Below are 18,087 nucleotides of genomic sequence, written 5' to 3'. Positions count from 1 at the left end.
CAATGGAGTCGCGGAGCAGCGCTAACTTGACACTGGCGCAGGACGTTCCGCTGCCAAGCAAACCAGCCGCGGTGGTCATTTTTTAATTACATTGTTGTTATTTTTTAAATGAACACAGTCCGGGCGCGTTATTACGGGGGAAAATAAGAGGGAAACGACTTTAATTCGGGGGGGATTTCTTTACAATGAGATGCGCTTGCTGTTCAGGAGATCACATTGACGACCAGGTGCGCCGTAAAACGTGAGGGAAGCGACGAGGGGGGAGAAGGACTCCGGTGAACCATACAGATGTGCCGACGCCAATATGAGCGTCCACGTCTACTTCCACATCTCTAAGGGAGAAAATCCTTCCTCGCATCCCCCCCAAAGAAGCTGGAACCCCAATCCGGTTCATTTTTTATTTTAACCACCATTCTGGACATTTTTCGAAAGAATATTTAGCATCTCCGCGGGGGGAGGATGCTCTTTGCCCTGCACGTGACTGTCATGTCGTCAGCATTTTTCAACCCCAGTTTTGCCTTCAGCTCCCACTTTGACACAGGTAAGACCACAAACGTCACCGTTTCGTTCGAGCGTCACCGTGGGGTAGTGGGTCGCACTTTAGTCTTGTAGTTCGAAGATCGGGGTTCGATGCCTGACCCGGGTTCAATGGGACTATTTTTGGTCAAGACGTGGGTGGACGTCAAATTTTGGTAAAAGACAACATTTAGGCGTACTTTTTCTAATCCTACTTTATGCATTTTGTCGATATCGGATGGAGACTCGGTATCGGGATATTCTCAAAATCGGGTGACTCGGACTCGTACGCCCCAAAAATATGTGATGGGAGAGAATAAATAAATAAATAATTACATAAATAAATAATCGGGGCTGATAAACTATGTGCATGAACTCATAGGCTGTGACAAGCATTCATTTTTTTTTAACTGGGAGGGCTGGCAGAGATAATTAATGGTTACACTGTTACAGTATGGACGCACAAAGGCCTGGGGTTGAACTACACAGACAGGGGTTGATGACAATCACAACACCTGGGAATGAGAGCTAGAAAAAAACACAGCAGGTGGCACTCATGCGCAATCACGGCGACAGGACACACGAGGAAAAAAAACAGCCAATCACTAAACAGCAACATTACATGACAGCAATGAGTAGTGCTCACTTTCACAAATGTTGACGCTCTTTATTAGTGTACATTTGTATTATTTCAGGAAGATATAATACCAATAATATAAATATGCAGTACAAAAAAGAATAAAAAAACAACCCCCCCCAAAAAAACAGTTGGAAAGTAGTACATTGGTGATTGACGATTTTTGTGGTTCATAAATCTGGATGTAAAATTGACTTTAATTATATTATTTGTCACAGTGAAGCTATGTACAAGGTGCTATCTAAATAAAGCATACTTATGCTACTAACGCATGAGAAAAGATGTGTAAAAGGAATGACTTTTCCCGCACGAGTCGATTTTGACACTCAATATTTAATATTCAATTCAATATTTGAATCAGTGTCACTGCCGATTCAAATTTTAGATCGGCTCACACACGGAAAAATGAATAAGCAGTACTTTAAGCTAAAGCTACACCGCTAACGTTGGCGAAATCTTCGTATTCCGGACAGGAACAAAAAGACAGTATCCACTTTAGATTAGATTAGATAACTTTATTCATCCCATATTCGGGAAATTTCATTTGTCACAGTAGCCAGAGGGTGAGAATACAGATATAGGAAAATACATTTTAGACATAAATAAATAGGTAATAAATAAATAAATGTGTGTTGCATGAAATATATACATATATACACATATACATATATACACATTATATATATACACATACATACATGTATATATACATACATATATACATACATACATATATATACATACATACATATATCTACATATATGTATGTATGTATATATATATATGTATGTATACATATATATATATATATATACATATACGTATATACATATACACATATACACACATATATATATATATATATATATATATATATATATATATATATATACACATATATATATACACACACATATATATATATACACACACATATATATATACACATATATATACACACATATACATATATATATATATATATATATATATATATATATATACATACATACATACATACATACATACATACATACATACACACACATGTATACATACGGATACCCCAATTTTTTTCCATTATCTTCCCAGCCATTTTATTCTGTTGATACCCACGATGTATTTCTCTGCCTCATAACAATGTGTGCCTTACCTGTGCACATTGAAGAAAGAAAAAAAACCCCACAATGACACCGCATGTGCTTACATAAGCTGTCATCCGTCCCAGAGTCAGCACCTGCCTGCCGCTGTTTCAGAACCAGGGAGAGCTCCCGGGGTTGGGAACTCGAAGGGGGTGGGGGGAGGGCGGGGGTCATGACAAAATGCCGTTGAAACGTGAACAGCGAGTCTTGACTGTTTGATTATTTATGTCCGCATGTACAAAAACAACAAGCACTATGTTACGTAAGCCCTCCTCTGGGGGAGCGAGTCGCCCATGAAAAACGGTAAGCAGGGTGACGATTTTGATTTTCAAGGCTGTGTCATGTTTTTCTTTTTTTTTTTTTTTTTTTAAAGCTAGTGCTTTATTTCCAGCATTTGACAGGGAGCCAGCCCCCCGTGCCGAAATGAATTGGACCTCTATCATCCTTAATGGCAGCCAATGTGTTCATACATTTTGACATTTAATCATTTTTTACATGTATTTTTGGTGACCTGAGTCTGAACCGTCTTTTTCACAAAAAAAGTACAGTAATACCTTGAGAGACAAGATTAAATCAAAAAAAAAATTGTATGTTGGGGCACTCGTATGTCAAGGCATTACCGTAATAGCATTTTAAGTTGACCCTTGCAATTTTAGACTTTTTGTGAAAGTTTGGACACCCCTGACTTCAGTCAATCAATTAAAAATCGATTCATCGACAACCTAAATATCGGTAGCTGCAGCCCTAAGTATTTAGGTTAATCCATTTTTAGTGGGATAACAAACATTTAATGTATTGGAGAATAACATTAGACGTTTTCTAGCCATTGAACTTGTTCTCTGAAAAAAATGTCGTTTAAAAAAAGGCACGCAGGGTACTCGATTGGATAAAATCTAGTCAAAATAGTCAACCAAAACAACTCCTGCCCCAATCCCCCCGCCAAAAAAAGTCCTCCAGAAATAAAACTATTGCCAACTTTGATCTGGGCCCAAAAGAGCTAATGAAAGGCTTCGCTAACGTTGAGTAGCATCGTTGCTGGAAATGAGACAGATGGAGGGGATTGTTTTGCCCCCGCAGCACTGCCCTCCGAGGCAAGGCACGTTCAGGGACGCTTTTTCTGCTTCGTCAGCGCCCTTTCCGTATTTCTGTATTTTCTTGTCATCCTTGCGTTGATCCCAGCAAACAACGAGGCAGCCTCATCTTTATTTTTAGGTGACGTTGCTTCACTGGAGGCACATTGAGGCTGCTCATGCCTCACCATTTTTCTAAAAAATTACAATTACCATATTCCACTGACTATAAGTCACACTTTTTTTGTGGTACTTTTTTGCTTATACTTCAGTGCGACTTATGTCTTTTTTTCCACCCTCTTACCGCAAACAGCTTGTTATGTAATGTTTTCTAGTTTTTAAGTTATCCCAAAAAGCCAATGTTAAATTAACAGGTGCCTATTTTGTCTGCTGTACTGTATTTTACAATTACTTTAATGTATAATGTCCTTCCTTGGTTTCTGATCATTTAAAAAATTGCGTACCAAAAAAAAAATCAACTTTAACTTGGGTTAGTTCTTTATTATTATTTATTTAACATGAACTTTTCTGCATTATGAAGTCATTGAACGGAGATTTGCAAGTGAATTATTAAAGGAAGAATCCAAAAATGACGACGACTTAATCAAAACAAAGAGAAGAACTAAAAAAGTACTTAAAAGGAGCCTTCTCTCAGTACTATTAATAGTATTCTAGAGAAAAAAATAGCTGTCCTGTCATAAAAGGCATCATATCGCAATCTATTTGTTGTTTGGGGAATGCATACTATTATTATTATTATTATTATTTTAAATGTATTGTTTTCCTCCCAAAAAGTGGATGAAAAAATAACATTGTTTGGAATTGGCAAAAATGGGCTGGCAAATTTTGCACCCTGCACTCCCAACGTACAAATGCAAGAATGTGAAATCCATCATTTTTTATTGAATAAATACAAACCAATAGGTCTTCTTTCATAGATCTTTTGATCCAAAAAATAAAAATTCCGAGCCAAAAGAAGAGTAGCATCGTCCTAGCGCTCCGCAAAAGCCAATTAAACTAATATCCATTCGGGCTGGGAAGATTGTTACCATGGCAACGTGTTGTGGCTCAGTGCCCACACACACATGCACACACACACACATGCACACACATACACACAGCACAGTGCTACCCTAAATGTGAAGCAGATTTTGCAACCATGCAGTCTTCCATGATATTAGTAATCGATTCATCATATAGTTAGCCTAGCATCCATGTTTTTGGGATGTGGGATGAAACTGGAGTCCCCAGAGAAAACCCAAGAAATCCCAGGTAGAACATGCAAATTCCACACAGTGAGGAATCGACCTGGAATCAAACCCACGATCCCAGAACTGCGAGGCTCGCCCGCGGTGAAATTTTCAATCCCGATGAAATGCTCAAATAGCTTGCGGTGTGTACAAGGTCATTCGTAGCTTATAAACGTTAATCTATGAGACAAAAGAGGACATTAAAAGTGACTTTTGGAATATTCTGGATAACGATGAAGTAAAAAAAATCGGCAATGGTCGCCGCAAGCGTCTCTTAATGAGCCACTAACTCATTGGAAAGCATTATCATTTGGAGCGGAATCGATACGGCGTTATGTATCTCCAGAGGCCTTCCTCCCCGCTAACACGAGACACTGTCAACTGCTCTCGTAATATCCCCAAAAGGCTTCACGGATTCACCAATCTTGCTATTTCCTCGCATATAAGCCGTATTTGTGACAAAACAAAAAATGATAACTGAATCAAGGGTACGGCTTATATGCGCACAAGACTTGCTATAATCTTTTTCCACCGTTAGATGTCGGCAAAGTAAGATTTACTATTTGTTGGTTATTTTCTGTTTTGCAGTCAGAAAACAACCACTACTGGATAAATGAATTCCTTATATTGGACCTAATAATGTGCTTTTTATTTTTACAGTATCTCAGAAATACCACTTGTGATGATTTTTCTTAAGATTTTCCCTTCAAAGTAACACATTTGGACTCCCTTTTAAAACCATGAATATAGAGGTGAAAATTGTGAACCAGGTGGCGGCTTATACGAGGGAAATGGTCAAAATTCAGCGATTTTAAGGCAATTTTAAGGGTGCAACATATACGCGGGGTGGCTTATATGGGAGTATATGTCTCCCGACATGCGTGACCGAAAGGGATAGGCTGATTTGGGCAAGGGTTAATAGTAAAAGTGGTTGGAAAATGAGAAGAATGACCTTGATGTGTCTGTTGTTGACGTTTGTGCAGATGGAGCTCCGCTCAGCGAGCTGTCATGGCCGTCCTCCCTGGCCGTGGTGCTGGTCTCCTTCTCCGGCCTCTTCGCCTTCGTCTTCCTCATGCTGGCCTGCCTCTGCTGCAAGAAGGGCGACGTCGGCTTCAAGGTGAGCTGGACCAATCCATACCCAGAAGAAAAGACCATTTGCTGGGTGAAATTCATGACAGTTCAAGTCCATATGATCCACCTTAGAACACCAGGCTTTAAAAAAAATAGAACATTGAGTGTTATTTTTCTTAAAAAATATTCATGAACAAATGACTCATTTAGAAATGTCAGTACAGTTAAGAAATTTTGGAACTGCATCACGTCCGCAGATAATAAAGTAACAGAGAAAGGTGACTTTGGCGCTCTCTAGTGGGCAGAAATGCAAAGTACTACATAGTGTTGTTGATTGAATTGACATTGCAGTGTGCATTGGAGTCATCATTCAATGAGTATCCCCCGGTCAATCACGGTTTTTACTTTTATAACTAAGTGAATACAGTCATCCCTCGAATATCGCGGTTAATGTTCACATTTTTATGAACTTACATAAAAAAAAAAAAAATAGCAGAAAAAAATGGCAAAGAAGTGAATTCGCGATAAGTGAAGTCGCGACAATCGAGGGAAGACCGTACCTCTAAATGGAAATACGAACATTACCGGGATTTAACGACGGCTGCCAGGCCTCCCAGTTGAAATGGATTGGACCTCCCTCATCGTCACTTTAATCAAGTTAACTATCAGAAGTCATTGGACTTTGTTAAATATTTAATAGCAATCCATGGTCAAAGATTAAATGCAAATGAATTGAATTTAAAGCAAATCCAGTGATTCATTTTGCAAACGACTAGCAGCTACTTTTACAAAAACTCAAATTTGCCTAAAAATAGCGCAAATCTGACAAAATCTCCAATAATAACACATCATTATATCCCAGAAAAAAGCATAAAATGAATATGACCGCCCCACATTTAATTTCCTTAACCCGAGGCCGATGACACTCATTCCCAATGAACGAAAGGAACATAAACAAAGTGGTGTTACTATTCTTTATGGAACTGTCACAGTCGCCATTTTGTGCCAAAAAAGTGCTGACGGGAGAGCGCACAAGAAGCACTTGTGCGCGCTAATGAGCGCCAACGCACAATATAGCGAGCTCACATGACATGACTTATGGTAGGTGGGCATCGGAACGCCCTCTCACAGTGGCGCCATTGTCTCTCGCCGGCGGGGGCGCATGACTAATGCTCCGTGTGTGCGTTGCAGGAGTTGGACAACGCCGATGGCGATGGCGAGGGCGAGGGCGAGGAGTACCAGGCGGAGCTCTCGCCTTCTTCCCACAATGGACCCGAAGTGTACATCCTGCCCCTCACCGAGGTCTCCCTACCCGTCTCCAAGCAGCCTGGTAGATCCAGTAAGAGACCCCCGTGCAGACATAATCACCAAACTCACTGGCGTATATTCTTTATCCTCTCCGAAAAAAAACATCGCCGAATATTTCGCCAGAAGGAGCATTTTTGTTGTCGAATTTTCTTGGGATGTACTTTGAATACAGTTGGGGAATCGAGGGTTCAATCCTGGTAGTTTGCATGTCGTCCCCGTGCCTGCGTGGGTTTTCTCCGGGTACTCCATTTTCCTCCCACATTCCAATAATATGCATGCTAGGCTAATAATATGCTAAACTGTCCCCAAGTATGCGTGGTTGGTTGTCTCAATGGGCCCTGTGATTGGCTGACAACTAATTTATAATGTCCCCTGCTTACTCCCCATTCTCGGCTGGAATAGGCTCCAGCACCCCCGCGACCCTTGTGAGGATAAGTGGCAAGAAAAAATGAATCAATGTGAGATAAGCGCACACTGAAAACAAATCGATCTAACCAGTAAACATTTCTTTTAAAATAGTTTTAATTTTTACTTCGTTTTGTCGCAATGCTAACACAAAAGGGAAATTAAGTAATTTAGTCAAATGATTTACTAAATCAACTTATTGGCTGACATTTACAACGATCAATTCATTGCCGGCCCTCCCAGTTGAAATGGTTTAGGCGCCATATTGACATATTTTCAGTGCAAACACAAAGAGAAATCACAAACATGACAATATTTAGGCGGCAAAATTTCCAACAAATTGTGACATAAAACGTATATTATCCCCGATCTTTATTCACTACATCGTTCTTATCACCAAATTATATGACAGAACAACAGCACAATTTATAATTTTATTAATTGGATGACACAAGGCTATCATTGCAGTTTAATATCGTACAATGTTTCATTGAGTGTTTTAACCGAAACTGAAAGATACCCATTCACACGCTAGTAATTCACTTAAACTTAAAATTGCACATTTGATAATTTAGTCCAACTATAGGTCCATTGTCAACTTGTTCGCTGGAAATTTGTTGAATGCCCGCAAGTGCACTTGTCGTGGGAAGGAATCTAACCCAAACCCCACTCTGCATTCTTTACACAATTCTTGCTGTCTAATTTAATGTCTATGACGTTAGTTAGCATCACACTTGACAGACTTGATTTTCTTCTTCTGCTACTCCCTCGATGCCTTGTCCTCATTTTGTTCGCATATTTTTTTTGCATGTTGCGCACATCAAGAGTTAACGAGGTTCCCTTCGGTACAGAAAATACCAGTGGCGGGCCGTGCATTTCAAACCTACGCCTTCAGCAGTGCTACGTCTGAATCAAAACTCCTCTGAATTTCTGAATCGCTTTATCCTCACTAGGGCTACGGGGGGTGCTGGAGCCTATCCCAGCTGACTTTGGGCCAGAGGCGGGGGACACCCCGAATTGGTGGCCAGCCAATCGCAGGGCACAAGGAGACAAACAACCATTCATGCTCAAACTCATACCTAGGGGCCATTTAGAGTGTCCAATCAGCCTACCATGCATGTCTTTGGAATGTGGGAGTGAACTGGAGTACCCGGAGAAAACCCACGCAGGCCTGGGGAGAACATGCAAACTCCACACTGGTGGTCCGACCTGGATTTGAACCCAGGTCTCCCAAAGCAAGGCCGACGCGCTAACCACTCGTCCACCGGGCCGCCCACAAATGAGTCAATACTTTGAAAATACTTTAGAAATACCCAATTTTTTTCGTAAGAAGTTTGTCAATTTTTCCGTCGCACGGCCAACCGGACCGCTACGACCGTCGTCCCTCCCTCTCTGGGAATGCCGCGAGTAGGACGCGCACATTCCTTATTTGGATGAAATCCCCCCACTCCATAATTTGTCTTCATATTTGAGGAGAAGCGTGGAATTGTTACGGCCGTGACAAGCTCGGCCCGGCGTTCCGTCGCCTCAATGGGCCTTGTGTGCGGGCGCGCAGGGGTACCAGGAGACCGCCGGCCGGCGACCACCACAATGGGGTCCATTTAGGCGGGGCGGACAGCGGCCGGGCAATAAGGCCCGGGCGGGAACGTCTGCCGATTGGCCGACGGGTGGGGGGGCCGTTGTTATCGGGCCCGGACACAGGACGGTCTGTGACCAGGGTGGCGATGCGCGCCGTGACCCAAAATGCGGGCGATAAGGCCCACAGTGCTCTTTTCTGCGTCTCACAGAGATGTTTTTGTCCCCGAGGAATGCCCGGGGGCGGGGTCGCGAAGGGGACGGGGCGTGGCCGGGTGGGGCGGGGCGTTTTTACGTCACTCGCGGACGCTGGTCTTGGAGCCGCCGCCCAGAGCCGGCGCGTCAGATGGCGGCGACGTCGGCGTGACAGCTGGAGAAGCTCCGAAGCGGGATTCGCGCTTGTTCAGCTGCGCCGGGGCTAGCGGGGTCCCGTTTTTCTCACGGGCGCACCATGCCGAGAGGCCCGGGGTTTAGAGAGGGGGCCGCCTCTTCTCACGCTCCCGAGCGGGGCTCGATGCTCGGACACGCTGTCAGTCCGTCGCTGGGAGAATATGAGGATCTGGCGAGGTAAACTTTGGATTTAAATCGCTCTCATTGCGCAATTTCTGTATTTTCTGAACTATAAGTCGCACTCTTCATCGTTTGACTCAGGTTTTTTGTGCTCTTTAGGCGAAAGTTATTTCATCTCATCTCATTTTCTGAACTACTTTAGGGTCGAGGGGGTGCTGGAGCCTATCCCAGTTGACTTCGGGCCAGAGGTGGGGGACACTCTGAATTGGTGGCCAGCCAATCACAGGGCACAAGTAGACAAACAACCATTCGCTCGTATCTAGGGGTAATTTAGAGTGTCCAATCAGCCTAGCATGCATGTTTTTGGAATGAGGGAGGAAACCGGAGTACCCGGAGGAAACCCACGCAGGCCCACAAAGGTGGACATGACCTGGATTTGAACCCAGGACCCCAGAACTGTGAGGCGGACGCCCCTAAAGTTATCTGGATCAATATTAATAGGTTACATGAAGTCGTTGGCGGCACGTTTTGGCTTTTGTTTCATGACAATTCTATTTAGGAATTATTCAATATCCAAATGCATCCAAATCCAGATATTATGGATTCACTTTTTACCTTGAAAAACAAGCGCATAAAATTCGTTTTTAAGAATCCCCAATTTTGGAGTTTATCGGTAGACATTAATGACATTTTTCTCTCTCGTTCCAGTCCAGCTTCTCAAATCGTCAGACCTTGGCCGCCATAGTTTACTCTATCTCAAGGAGATTGGCCACGGCTGGTTCGGAAAGGTAAAACTCACCTTCCCATTGTCCCAAAACAAAGATGCATTTAAGTAGCATTTTTCTTTTCTTTCGTCTCACCAAATCACAACAACAATAGGACTTTCTACTAACTTCCATTTTCTGTGTGCGTGAACCTGCCAGGTGTTGCTGGGGGAGGTCAACTTGGGTCTCAGCACCACCCAGGTGGTGGTCAAAGAACTGAAGGCCAGCGCCAGTGTCCAGGACCAGATGCAATTCCTGGAGGAGGTCCAGCCGTATCGGTCAGTACAAGGGAAAGAATGTTAGAAAATAAAAGAGAAATGGGATTTTTTTTTTTAATTCACCTGACGTGGTGCGCTTGAACGTGGATAAATTGACGCCGAATCCGTTTTCAGGACTTTGCAGCATCCCGCTCTCCTGCAGTGCTTGGCCCAGTGCTCCGAGGTCACTCCTTATCTGCTGGTCATGGAGTTTTGCCCTCTGGTAAGGAACTACTTTCATCTTCTCATCCAATGTCAATTGCCTATAAATATGTTTGCCGTGGACAGGTTTTGCGCTACCATGGAAGGAGCGCCTTTTGACGGCGAGAGTAAAAGAGAATGCTAATAGGTCAAAATGACTGATGTGAAAACTATTGATTTTTTAAAGAAAGGTAGTAGGCTAAAATGTCTATGATATCAAAACTATTTGTTTTTGAGAGACCGGTAATAGGCCAAAGTGATTATAAGATGTAAAAACAATTTATTTTTGACACAATGCTAATAGGTCAAAATGTCTATATGGTGTAAAAAAAAAAAAAAAAGTATTTTTTGTGAATAGCAATAGGCCAAAGTGACTATAGGATGTAAAAACAATTTATTTTTGACACAATGCTAAAAGGCCAAAATGTCTATATGGTGTAAAAACTATTTATTTTTAGAGAATGGCAATAGGGCAAAATGAATGTGATTTAAAAAAGTTTTTTTAAGAATGCTAATAGGCCAAAATGACTATGTTGTGTAAAACCAATTCATTTTTCAGAGAATGCTAACAGGCAAAAATTACTATATAGCGTAAAAACAATTAATTTAGGAGATAATGGCAATAGGCCAAAAATGACTGATTTAAAAAGAATAATTGTAATAGGCCAAAATGACTATGTTGTAAAAACAATTCATTTTGTAAGGAATGGGAATGGGCCAAAATGACTATTTGGTGTAAAAACAATCAATTTTTCAGAGAATGCTAACAGGGTGATTTAAAAACAATCCTTTATTGAGAGAATGTCAATCAACCAAAATGGCCATATGATGTAAAATCAATACATTTTTTGAATTTTGTCCTCCCAGGGTGACCTGAAAAGCTACGTCTGCAGTTGCCGACTGTCGGACTCCGACACCCCCGAGCCACTCATCCTCCAGCGGATGGCGTGTGACATCGCTTCGGGGCTTTTACACCTGCACAAGAACAACTTCGTCCACGGGTAAGCCAATAAGGTGCCTGGATTTCTCCTTTTGCTCCCACAGCCACTTGTTCACAAACGCACTTCCCCCCTGCTGGCGTCTCCCTGCAACAACATCCTGGTGCTGCCTGAGTAGTCCTCATCACTCCAGCATCAGTGATTTTGTTGCCGGGGGCGACCACTCCCTTCATTTCGGGGCCCGTGCGATGGAGTTGCAGGTGAGATCAACGGGATTATTAAATCATCAACATTTTTGGCAATCCAGCATTATTAAATACATTATTGCTCATTAAAAAAAAATCAATAAGCATTCTTATTCATTTTGGGTGAAGTGGGCCACTTTTTTAGCATATCTGTGTTTTTAATATTAATGAATGATTATCATCATTAAGGAATAAAATCTGCGATTGGCTCACAGAGCCCAAAGTTGGCTGGGATAGGCTCCAGCACCCCCAAGTATAAAAGGTACAGAAAATGAATAAAATAGCAATCTGGAAAAACAGAATGAAAACAGAAAACAAATGTGAACGCAAATGTTTTAGTTCCACTGAAAGAGCTAAACATGATTGCTAGCAGGCCTCCCAGTCAAAATGGATTGGACAGCTGAAGGTCCTCAACAAGCGCCTGAAAAACTTTTAAAAAATCTCTTAACAGCGACCTGGCCCTGCGGAACTGCCTGCTCACATCCGAAATGTCCGTAAAAATCGGCGACTACGGCCTTTCCCACACCCTGTTCAAGGTTTGCGCCCGTTCCGGCCACTCTCGTCGCTCCGTTAGCCTAGCATCTTAGCCTCAACCATCCTATCCTCCGTGCAGGAGGACTACTACTTCACGCAAGACCAGATCCGGGTGCCGCTGCGCTGGATCGCACCTGAGCTCGTAGATGAGGTCCACGGAAACCTGCTGGTGGTCGACCAGACCAAAACCAGCAACATCTGGTGAGTGAGATAAGTGGATTTTGCCACCACCGCCACCCACGCGCTGACCTCGGCATCCGTTCGGAACCGTCGCAGGTCGTTTGGGGTGACTCTGTGGGAGCTGTTGGAGCTGGGTCAGCAGCCGTACGGACAGTACTCGGACCGACAGGTTCTGACGTACGCCGTGCGGGAACAGCAGCTTAAACTGGGCCAACCGCAGCTTCGGTTCCCCCTCGGCGAGCGCTGGTGAGCTAAACCGTTGGTGTATTTACGCCCCAAATGGAACCGGGTCCGAGTCAGGACGCCGTTTTCTCAACCCCCGCAGGTACGAGGTCATGCAGTTCTGCTGGCTGCAACCCGACCTGAGACCCAGCGGCGAGGAAGTCCACCTCCTGCTCACGTACCTGTGCGCCAAAGGCTCGAGCGACGCCGAAGAGGATTTCGAAGAGCGCTGGAACGCCCTGAAACCCAATTTGCTCGGCAGCCCCGCCCACCCGGCGCCCCCGGTCCTCACCCCGGCCCGCGGCCAGGGGGCGGAGCCGACGGCCTCGTCCTCCTTCCCCCTGCTGGAGCACTTCTCCGACAACTTCCACACGGACGCCGGGGACGACTTGCTGACCGTGACGGAGACGAGCCGCGGGCTCAACTTCGAGTACAAGTGGGAGCAGGCGCGAGCCGAGCGGCCCTATTGCTCCGCCTCCACCAGCGGCCCGCTGGGCCAAGTCAACCCTCACTACCAAGACATCTACTACTCCAGCAACGCCGGCGAACGCGGGAGCGAGACGTCCCCGTCCGGCGACGAGGCCCATCGCCCGGCGGTGGTTCCCGTGTTGAGCGCTCGCAGTCCTTCCGTCGGCGGCGAGTACTACATCCGGATCGAAGACCCGTCCGAGCATAATGGTAACTTTGACAGCGACGTCGGGGATTTCAGTCCGGCGCCGCCGCCCGCCAACCTCGGGTTGTCTCCCGAAAGTCAAAGCCGAGTCCACCCGAACGCCTACTGGTCCACCGCAAACCCCGCCCCATCAACCATGTACGATTCAGACTCCAGTCCCGGCGCGCAGCTAACCATGGATCCGCCATTCGGACAGGCGCGCAGCCCCGGCGGTCTGTCGGAACGGGAAAATTCCAGCACACCGTCGGGAACTCCGCCTCGTCCGTCGCAAGCAGGAATCGGCCCAGGATTGGTCTCGTGCGATGCCTACCTCGAATGCGGTGACACCGATGACGGCCGCAGCGACGCCACTGGGAAGACTCCACCCGTCGTAGACCACGTCAGCATTGATGTCGAAACAGAGTCCGGACTGGAAGAGGTCACAAACTGGTCCTTGAATCGTTCTGCCAACAACAACGTCCTGCACTTTGGAAACGGGAAGAGAGACAAGAGAGAGAATTATCTGGACTTTGACTACAATGTGCACTGCAATACGATGGAAATGTGGTCTCTCACCAAGGACACCACCAAAACCTTTCGCAGTTCCAGGACTTGCAAAGAAGAAGCTTGCAACGATGCCAGCAAACTGGATCGACTGGGATCGTACATTCAATTGTGTCACCCAGACGCCGACGTCGGCCTGGAGAAAACAAGCTCGGCTAATCGCGTCGGCGCCGAAGACGCCGAGCAATTTTTCCTTCGAGGAGAAAGATTGTATTCGAAGCCCAAGGCCATACCGGATCCGACCTACACCAAGCCTCCATCTTTTAAGGAATCTTGCGCTTGGAATCAAGCCATACTGGAAAAGCGCCGGGCTAACGTTTGGGAGGCCGCCGCACCCGAAGTTTCTTCCGTTAGCGACGCCATGCTAACGTATCCCCCTATCGACCGTAGCAGGGAGTCAGCGAGTGGAATTGGAATCCGAAACCAAGTCCTGGTGGAACTCGGAGACTACAGCGAAGAGGACGATGACTTTAACGATATAACATCCAGCATTTTTACCGACTTCAACCTGGACTACGCGGACATTCGGGAGGAAGAGCTAAGTCCGCTGAAAAACTTTGCGGGAACCCCCGACACGGTGGACACGGTCAACCTTTCGTCTTCGGTGGCAAGCACCTGCGACCAAGCTTTCAGCCCGGAATCCTTCAACCCTCCGACCCAACCCAAATCCCTGGACAGCGGTTACGACACGGAAAATAACGGCTCTCCGGAGTTCACCTTCAAAGAGCTCGTCGGAACCCGAACGGGTGGAAACAGACTCGTCCTGCAAGTGGCAACGCCACAAAACCTGGCTAGCGCTTCAGAGTCCCGCTTGAAGGACACGGCGGACAAAAGAACTTACCGAGACTCGGCATATTTTTCCGACTACGATACCGAAAATGACAAAAGCCCACGGGAGGAAACGGGGACATTCTTTGGCGGACCGACCAAACGAGACTCGTACGCCGGGAAACTGAGCTTCTCCAGAAACCCGATCGAAACGAGAAGCACCGAAAGTTGCCACTTCGAACCAGAGTCTCCTCCACGTCGTCTTTCCACACCCGGGTGGTCCGTGTTGTCGCCGTTCCCAGTGCAGATGGGAGGATGCCTGACCAAAGAGGCGGGCCCTAATTTCGACGATCTGGCGTTGGAGACGGAAGACCAGGAGGAGCTGGGCTCCTCCGCCGATCCGGAACCGTCGTCCGTCAGTCGGGATGCCTCGAAGAACTGCTGCGACGGAAGAGACAACTCCGAAGACTGTTGCGGCGTTCAGATTTTTCACAGCGACTCCACAGTTTCGGACTACAAAGACGACGAAAGCAAAGAGAGCGAAGCTAACGATACGTCGGCGGAGGACGACGACGACCTGCCGGAATTCAATCCGGCGGAAACGTCGCCAGACCGAACCAAGCCGGTCGGGATCAAGCCAATCGGGATCAACCAAGACGACTTCCGGGACATCGACGCCGAGGAATCCGACTCCCAGGACGGCTCTTGCGAAGCTTCAAACGGCGCCGCCGAAGTGTCGTCCGCCTCCTCGCTTCTGGAGCTCTGCGGCGAGGACGTCAGGGCGCCGTTGGAGGAGGCGGAAGACGAGGACGACTCGGACGACAGCGAGTCCGACGAAGAGTTGCGCACCTACAGCATCCGGGAGGAGGAATCCGCCGAGGGCAGCGACGAAGATTCGCCCGACGTGCCGGTGGTGGTGGTGGTGAGCGACGGCAACGGGACGCGCCATCTCCGCGGGCTCCTCAAGACGCCGACGCTTCTCACTCGGTCCTTCTGCGAGGAGTTGGAGAGAAAGAAAAAGGCCGTGTCCTTCTTCGACGACGTCACCGTTTTCCTCTTTGACCAGGTAGACGCGCACAATCCATTTGAGGGTTTGAGGGTGTTCAGGATGCCATTGTCTTCTTTTCTGAATTACAGGAGAGTCCCACCGGAGAACTGGCCGACTGCAGCTTCTCCGAGGAGGAGGCGTCCGGCGAGAAGGACGCAACCGACGTCGAAAGGAACCAAAACACCAATGTGGCCGACAAACTTGAAGGTGGAGAGTCGTGGGGAGATTCCGAGGAAACCGATGGAGACGAGACAGAACGAGGTAGGACATTCCGTTGCAGACGTTTTCCTGACTTTCCATCGATTCCGGATAACGGTTTGCTACTTTCCATCAGGCTTTGAGCAAGAGGATGGACCAGCCTTAGAAGAAAGCCAAAGTTCAGCACCCGATTCTCCTTCAAACAGTCCCGAGGCGTCCAAATCTGGGGCACGGAACCGGTTTATGGTCTCCAGATTCTCCATCACGCAAGTGTCGGACACCACCGCAACGACAGGTGTGTATCAGTATTAATTTTTACCTCTAAATTGGTAAAAAGTAAAAAAAAAAAAGAGGCAATTTCCATTTTTGTTTAAATAGAAATGGGAGATAAATCTTCCATTTTTCCAAAATGTAATTGGTCATTAAAAAAGGAAAATGAGACTTTATCTGTTTCCTTATGAGTTTATTTCATGAAATATGACAGTCACCGTAAAATAACCATATTTTTCACGCATTTGAACATTTTTTATAGCACAAATCCATCCAAAATAGTGACAGAAAAGTATTTCTAATAAAATTCGATCCAAGTTCGTCTCTACGAAAATATCTCCAACAGCTTTTGTCGTCTGCTAGCATGCTAGCTATCAAGGAGGGGTGGCCAAGTCCGGTCCTGGAGAGTCCTGATCCAGTCTGTTTTCCATATCTTCCTCCTCTAGCACACCTGAATCAAATGATCAATTGATCAGCAAGCTATCCAGAAGCTTGATAACGATCCCGATGATTTGGTTCAGGTGTGTTGATGGGGGGAGACCTGGCAAACAGACCGGATCGGGGCTCTCCAGGACCAGACTTGGCATCCCCTGCTATTATAAAGGCCTGCGATACTATCTTAGCCATTTTTGCATTTACCAAATCTCTGGAAATTCAACAATGTTTCTTTCTTTGGCAACAGGAAAGACTGAAAACAGTCGAAAAGACGTCGAGGACGCCGCTGAACTTGTTTGTTCACACACAAAAGAAACATGACTGCGCAGGTAACGTTTTACAGCGTTTGTCTGGAAAAGCCGACTGTCGGTGGGGACCCTCTTTGGGACTGTCGTGAGACCCCCGCCTGTCCCCCCCAAGTGATGATTGGCAGAAGATTTGCTGCTGACCACCTACGGTTTCCAAGTTTATGCCAAATTTAATCCGTTAGCCTATTCATGTTGTCGTCCAAGCTCATTTGTATTAAACGGGATTCAAAACGGCTTCTCTCATTGGCTGCTCTTCTGCTTCATGTTTTCAAAGGTTTCTTCATTGTGCTTGAAAACGAAGCATTTTTTTAGTGAGGGAAATTGTTAGACATTTCCACCAGTGGATATCAAAAGTCTACACACCTAGTTGGAATATCATATTATGGGATAAAGTACATATTTGCGGGCAAAACTCAATGAAAAATGTGCACTAAATTTGGATTGGCTAAAATTATAGGTCCTACTCAAAAGATCGGATCTCATATCTTGGTTGGGCTTACGGCATACTACCCTGAAAACGCCCAATCACGTCTGACCTCGGAAGCTAAGCTAAGCTAAGCTAACCTGGTTAGTACTTGGATGGGAGACGGTCTGGGGATTCCAGGTATTGTAAGATCTTATGTTGCACTGTTTACTGACTGTAAAGCGAGCAGCGTGGTGGTTAGTGCGTCACCCTCGCAGCCTGACATCTCTGGGGGGCGTGGGTTCAATCCCGGCCTGGCAATACCGTTTTCTGTATGAACTTACAGCACCTGGTATTTCCAGGCCGAGTCTTGAACCCACGCCACCAGAGCTGTGAGGCTGCAAGACCGACACACTAACCACTAAGACCAATGGGCCACCTTAGCAGTCCATTGTCTCTAGCATTTGAGCTAATTCCCCTTGCTAACATAAGCTCTTACAGCAACTGGTATTCCAAGGCAGTCTCCCATCCAAGTACTTACCAGGTTAGCTTAGCTTACCTTAGCTTCCGAGATCAGACGTGATTGGACGCTTTCAGGGTATTTTGCCGTAAGAC

General features: G+C 45.8%; 1 protein-coding gene across 2 annotated transcripts; it reads left to right on the top strand.

The window, feature by feature from the left end:
• Positions 1 to 21: 21 nt before the first annotated feature.
• aatka (apoptosis-associated tyrosine kinase a) lies at positions 22 to 17,303 on the top strand. 2 transcript variants are annotated; one of them, XM_077619625.1, is made up of 14 exons: positions 22 to 541; positions 5,600 to 5,733; positions 6,879 to 7,026; positions 10,194 to 10,273; positions 10,409 to 10,527; positions 10,642 to 10,729; positions 11,575 to 11,708; positions 12,342 to 12,426; positions 12,504 to 12,625; positions 12,701 to 12,850; positions 12,930 to 15,876; positions 15,948 to 16,119; positions 16,193 to 16,351; positions 17,009 to 17,303. In XM_077619625.1, exons 1-14 carry the CDS (start codon positions 460 to 462, stop codon positions 17,080 to 17,082), a joined length of 4,494 nt encoding a protein of 1,497 aa, XP_077475751.1. In that variant the 5' UTR covers positions 22 to 459; the 3' UTR covers positions 17,083 to 17,303. The 2 variants fall into 2 exon arrangements, with proteins under 2 accessions (XP_077475751.1, XP_077475752.1); XM_077619626.1 differs by lacking the exons at positions 22 to 541; positions 5,600 to 5,733; positions 6,879 to 7,026 and adding an exon at positions 9,312 to 9,542.
• Positions 17,304 to 18,087: the final 784 nt, after the last annotated feature.

The sequence above is a fragment of the Stigmatopora argus genome, chromosome 14 (assembly GCF_051989625.1).
Source record: "Stigmatopora argus isolate UIUO_Sarg chromosome 14, RoL_Sarg_1.0, whole genome shotgun sequence".
NCBI lineage: Eukaryota > Metazoa > Chordata > Actinopteri > Syngnathiformes > Syngnathidae > Stigmatopora > Stigmatopora argus.
The sequence above is the reverse complement of the archived record's forward strand: the minus strand, read 5'-3'. Positions and strand labels throughout refer to the sequence as shown.

Excerpts from the sequence above, each read along its gene's own strand:
- aatka (XM_077619625.1), top strand. The coding sequence starts at position 460 with ATGCTCTTTGCCCTGCACGTGACTGTCATGTCGTCAGCATTTTTCAAC. Across the intron at positions 12,427-12,503 it reads TTTCCCACACCCTGTTCAAG|GAGGACTACTACTTCACGCA; the intron begins GTTTGCGCCCGT and ends TCCTCCGTGCAG. Across the intron at positions 16,352-17,008 it reads GGACACCACCGCAACGACAG|GAAAGACTGAAAACAGTCGA; the intron begins GTGTGTATCAGT and ends CTTTGGCAACAG.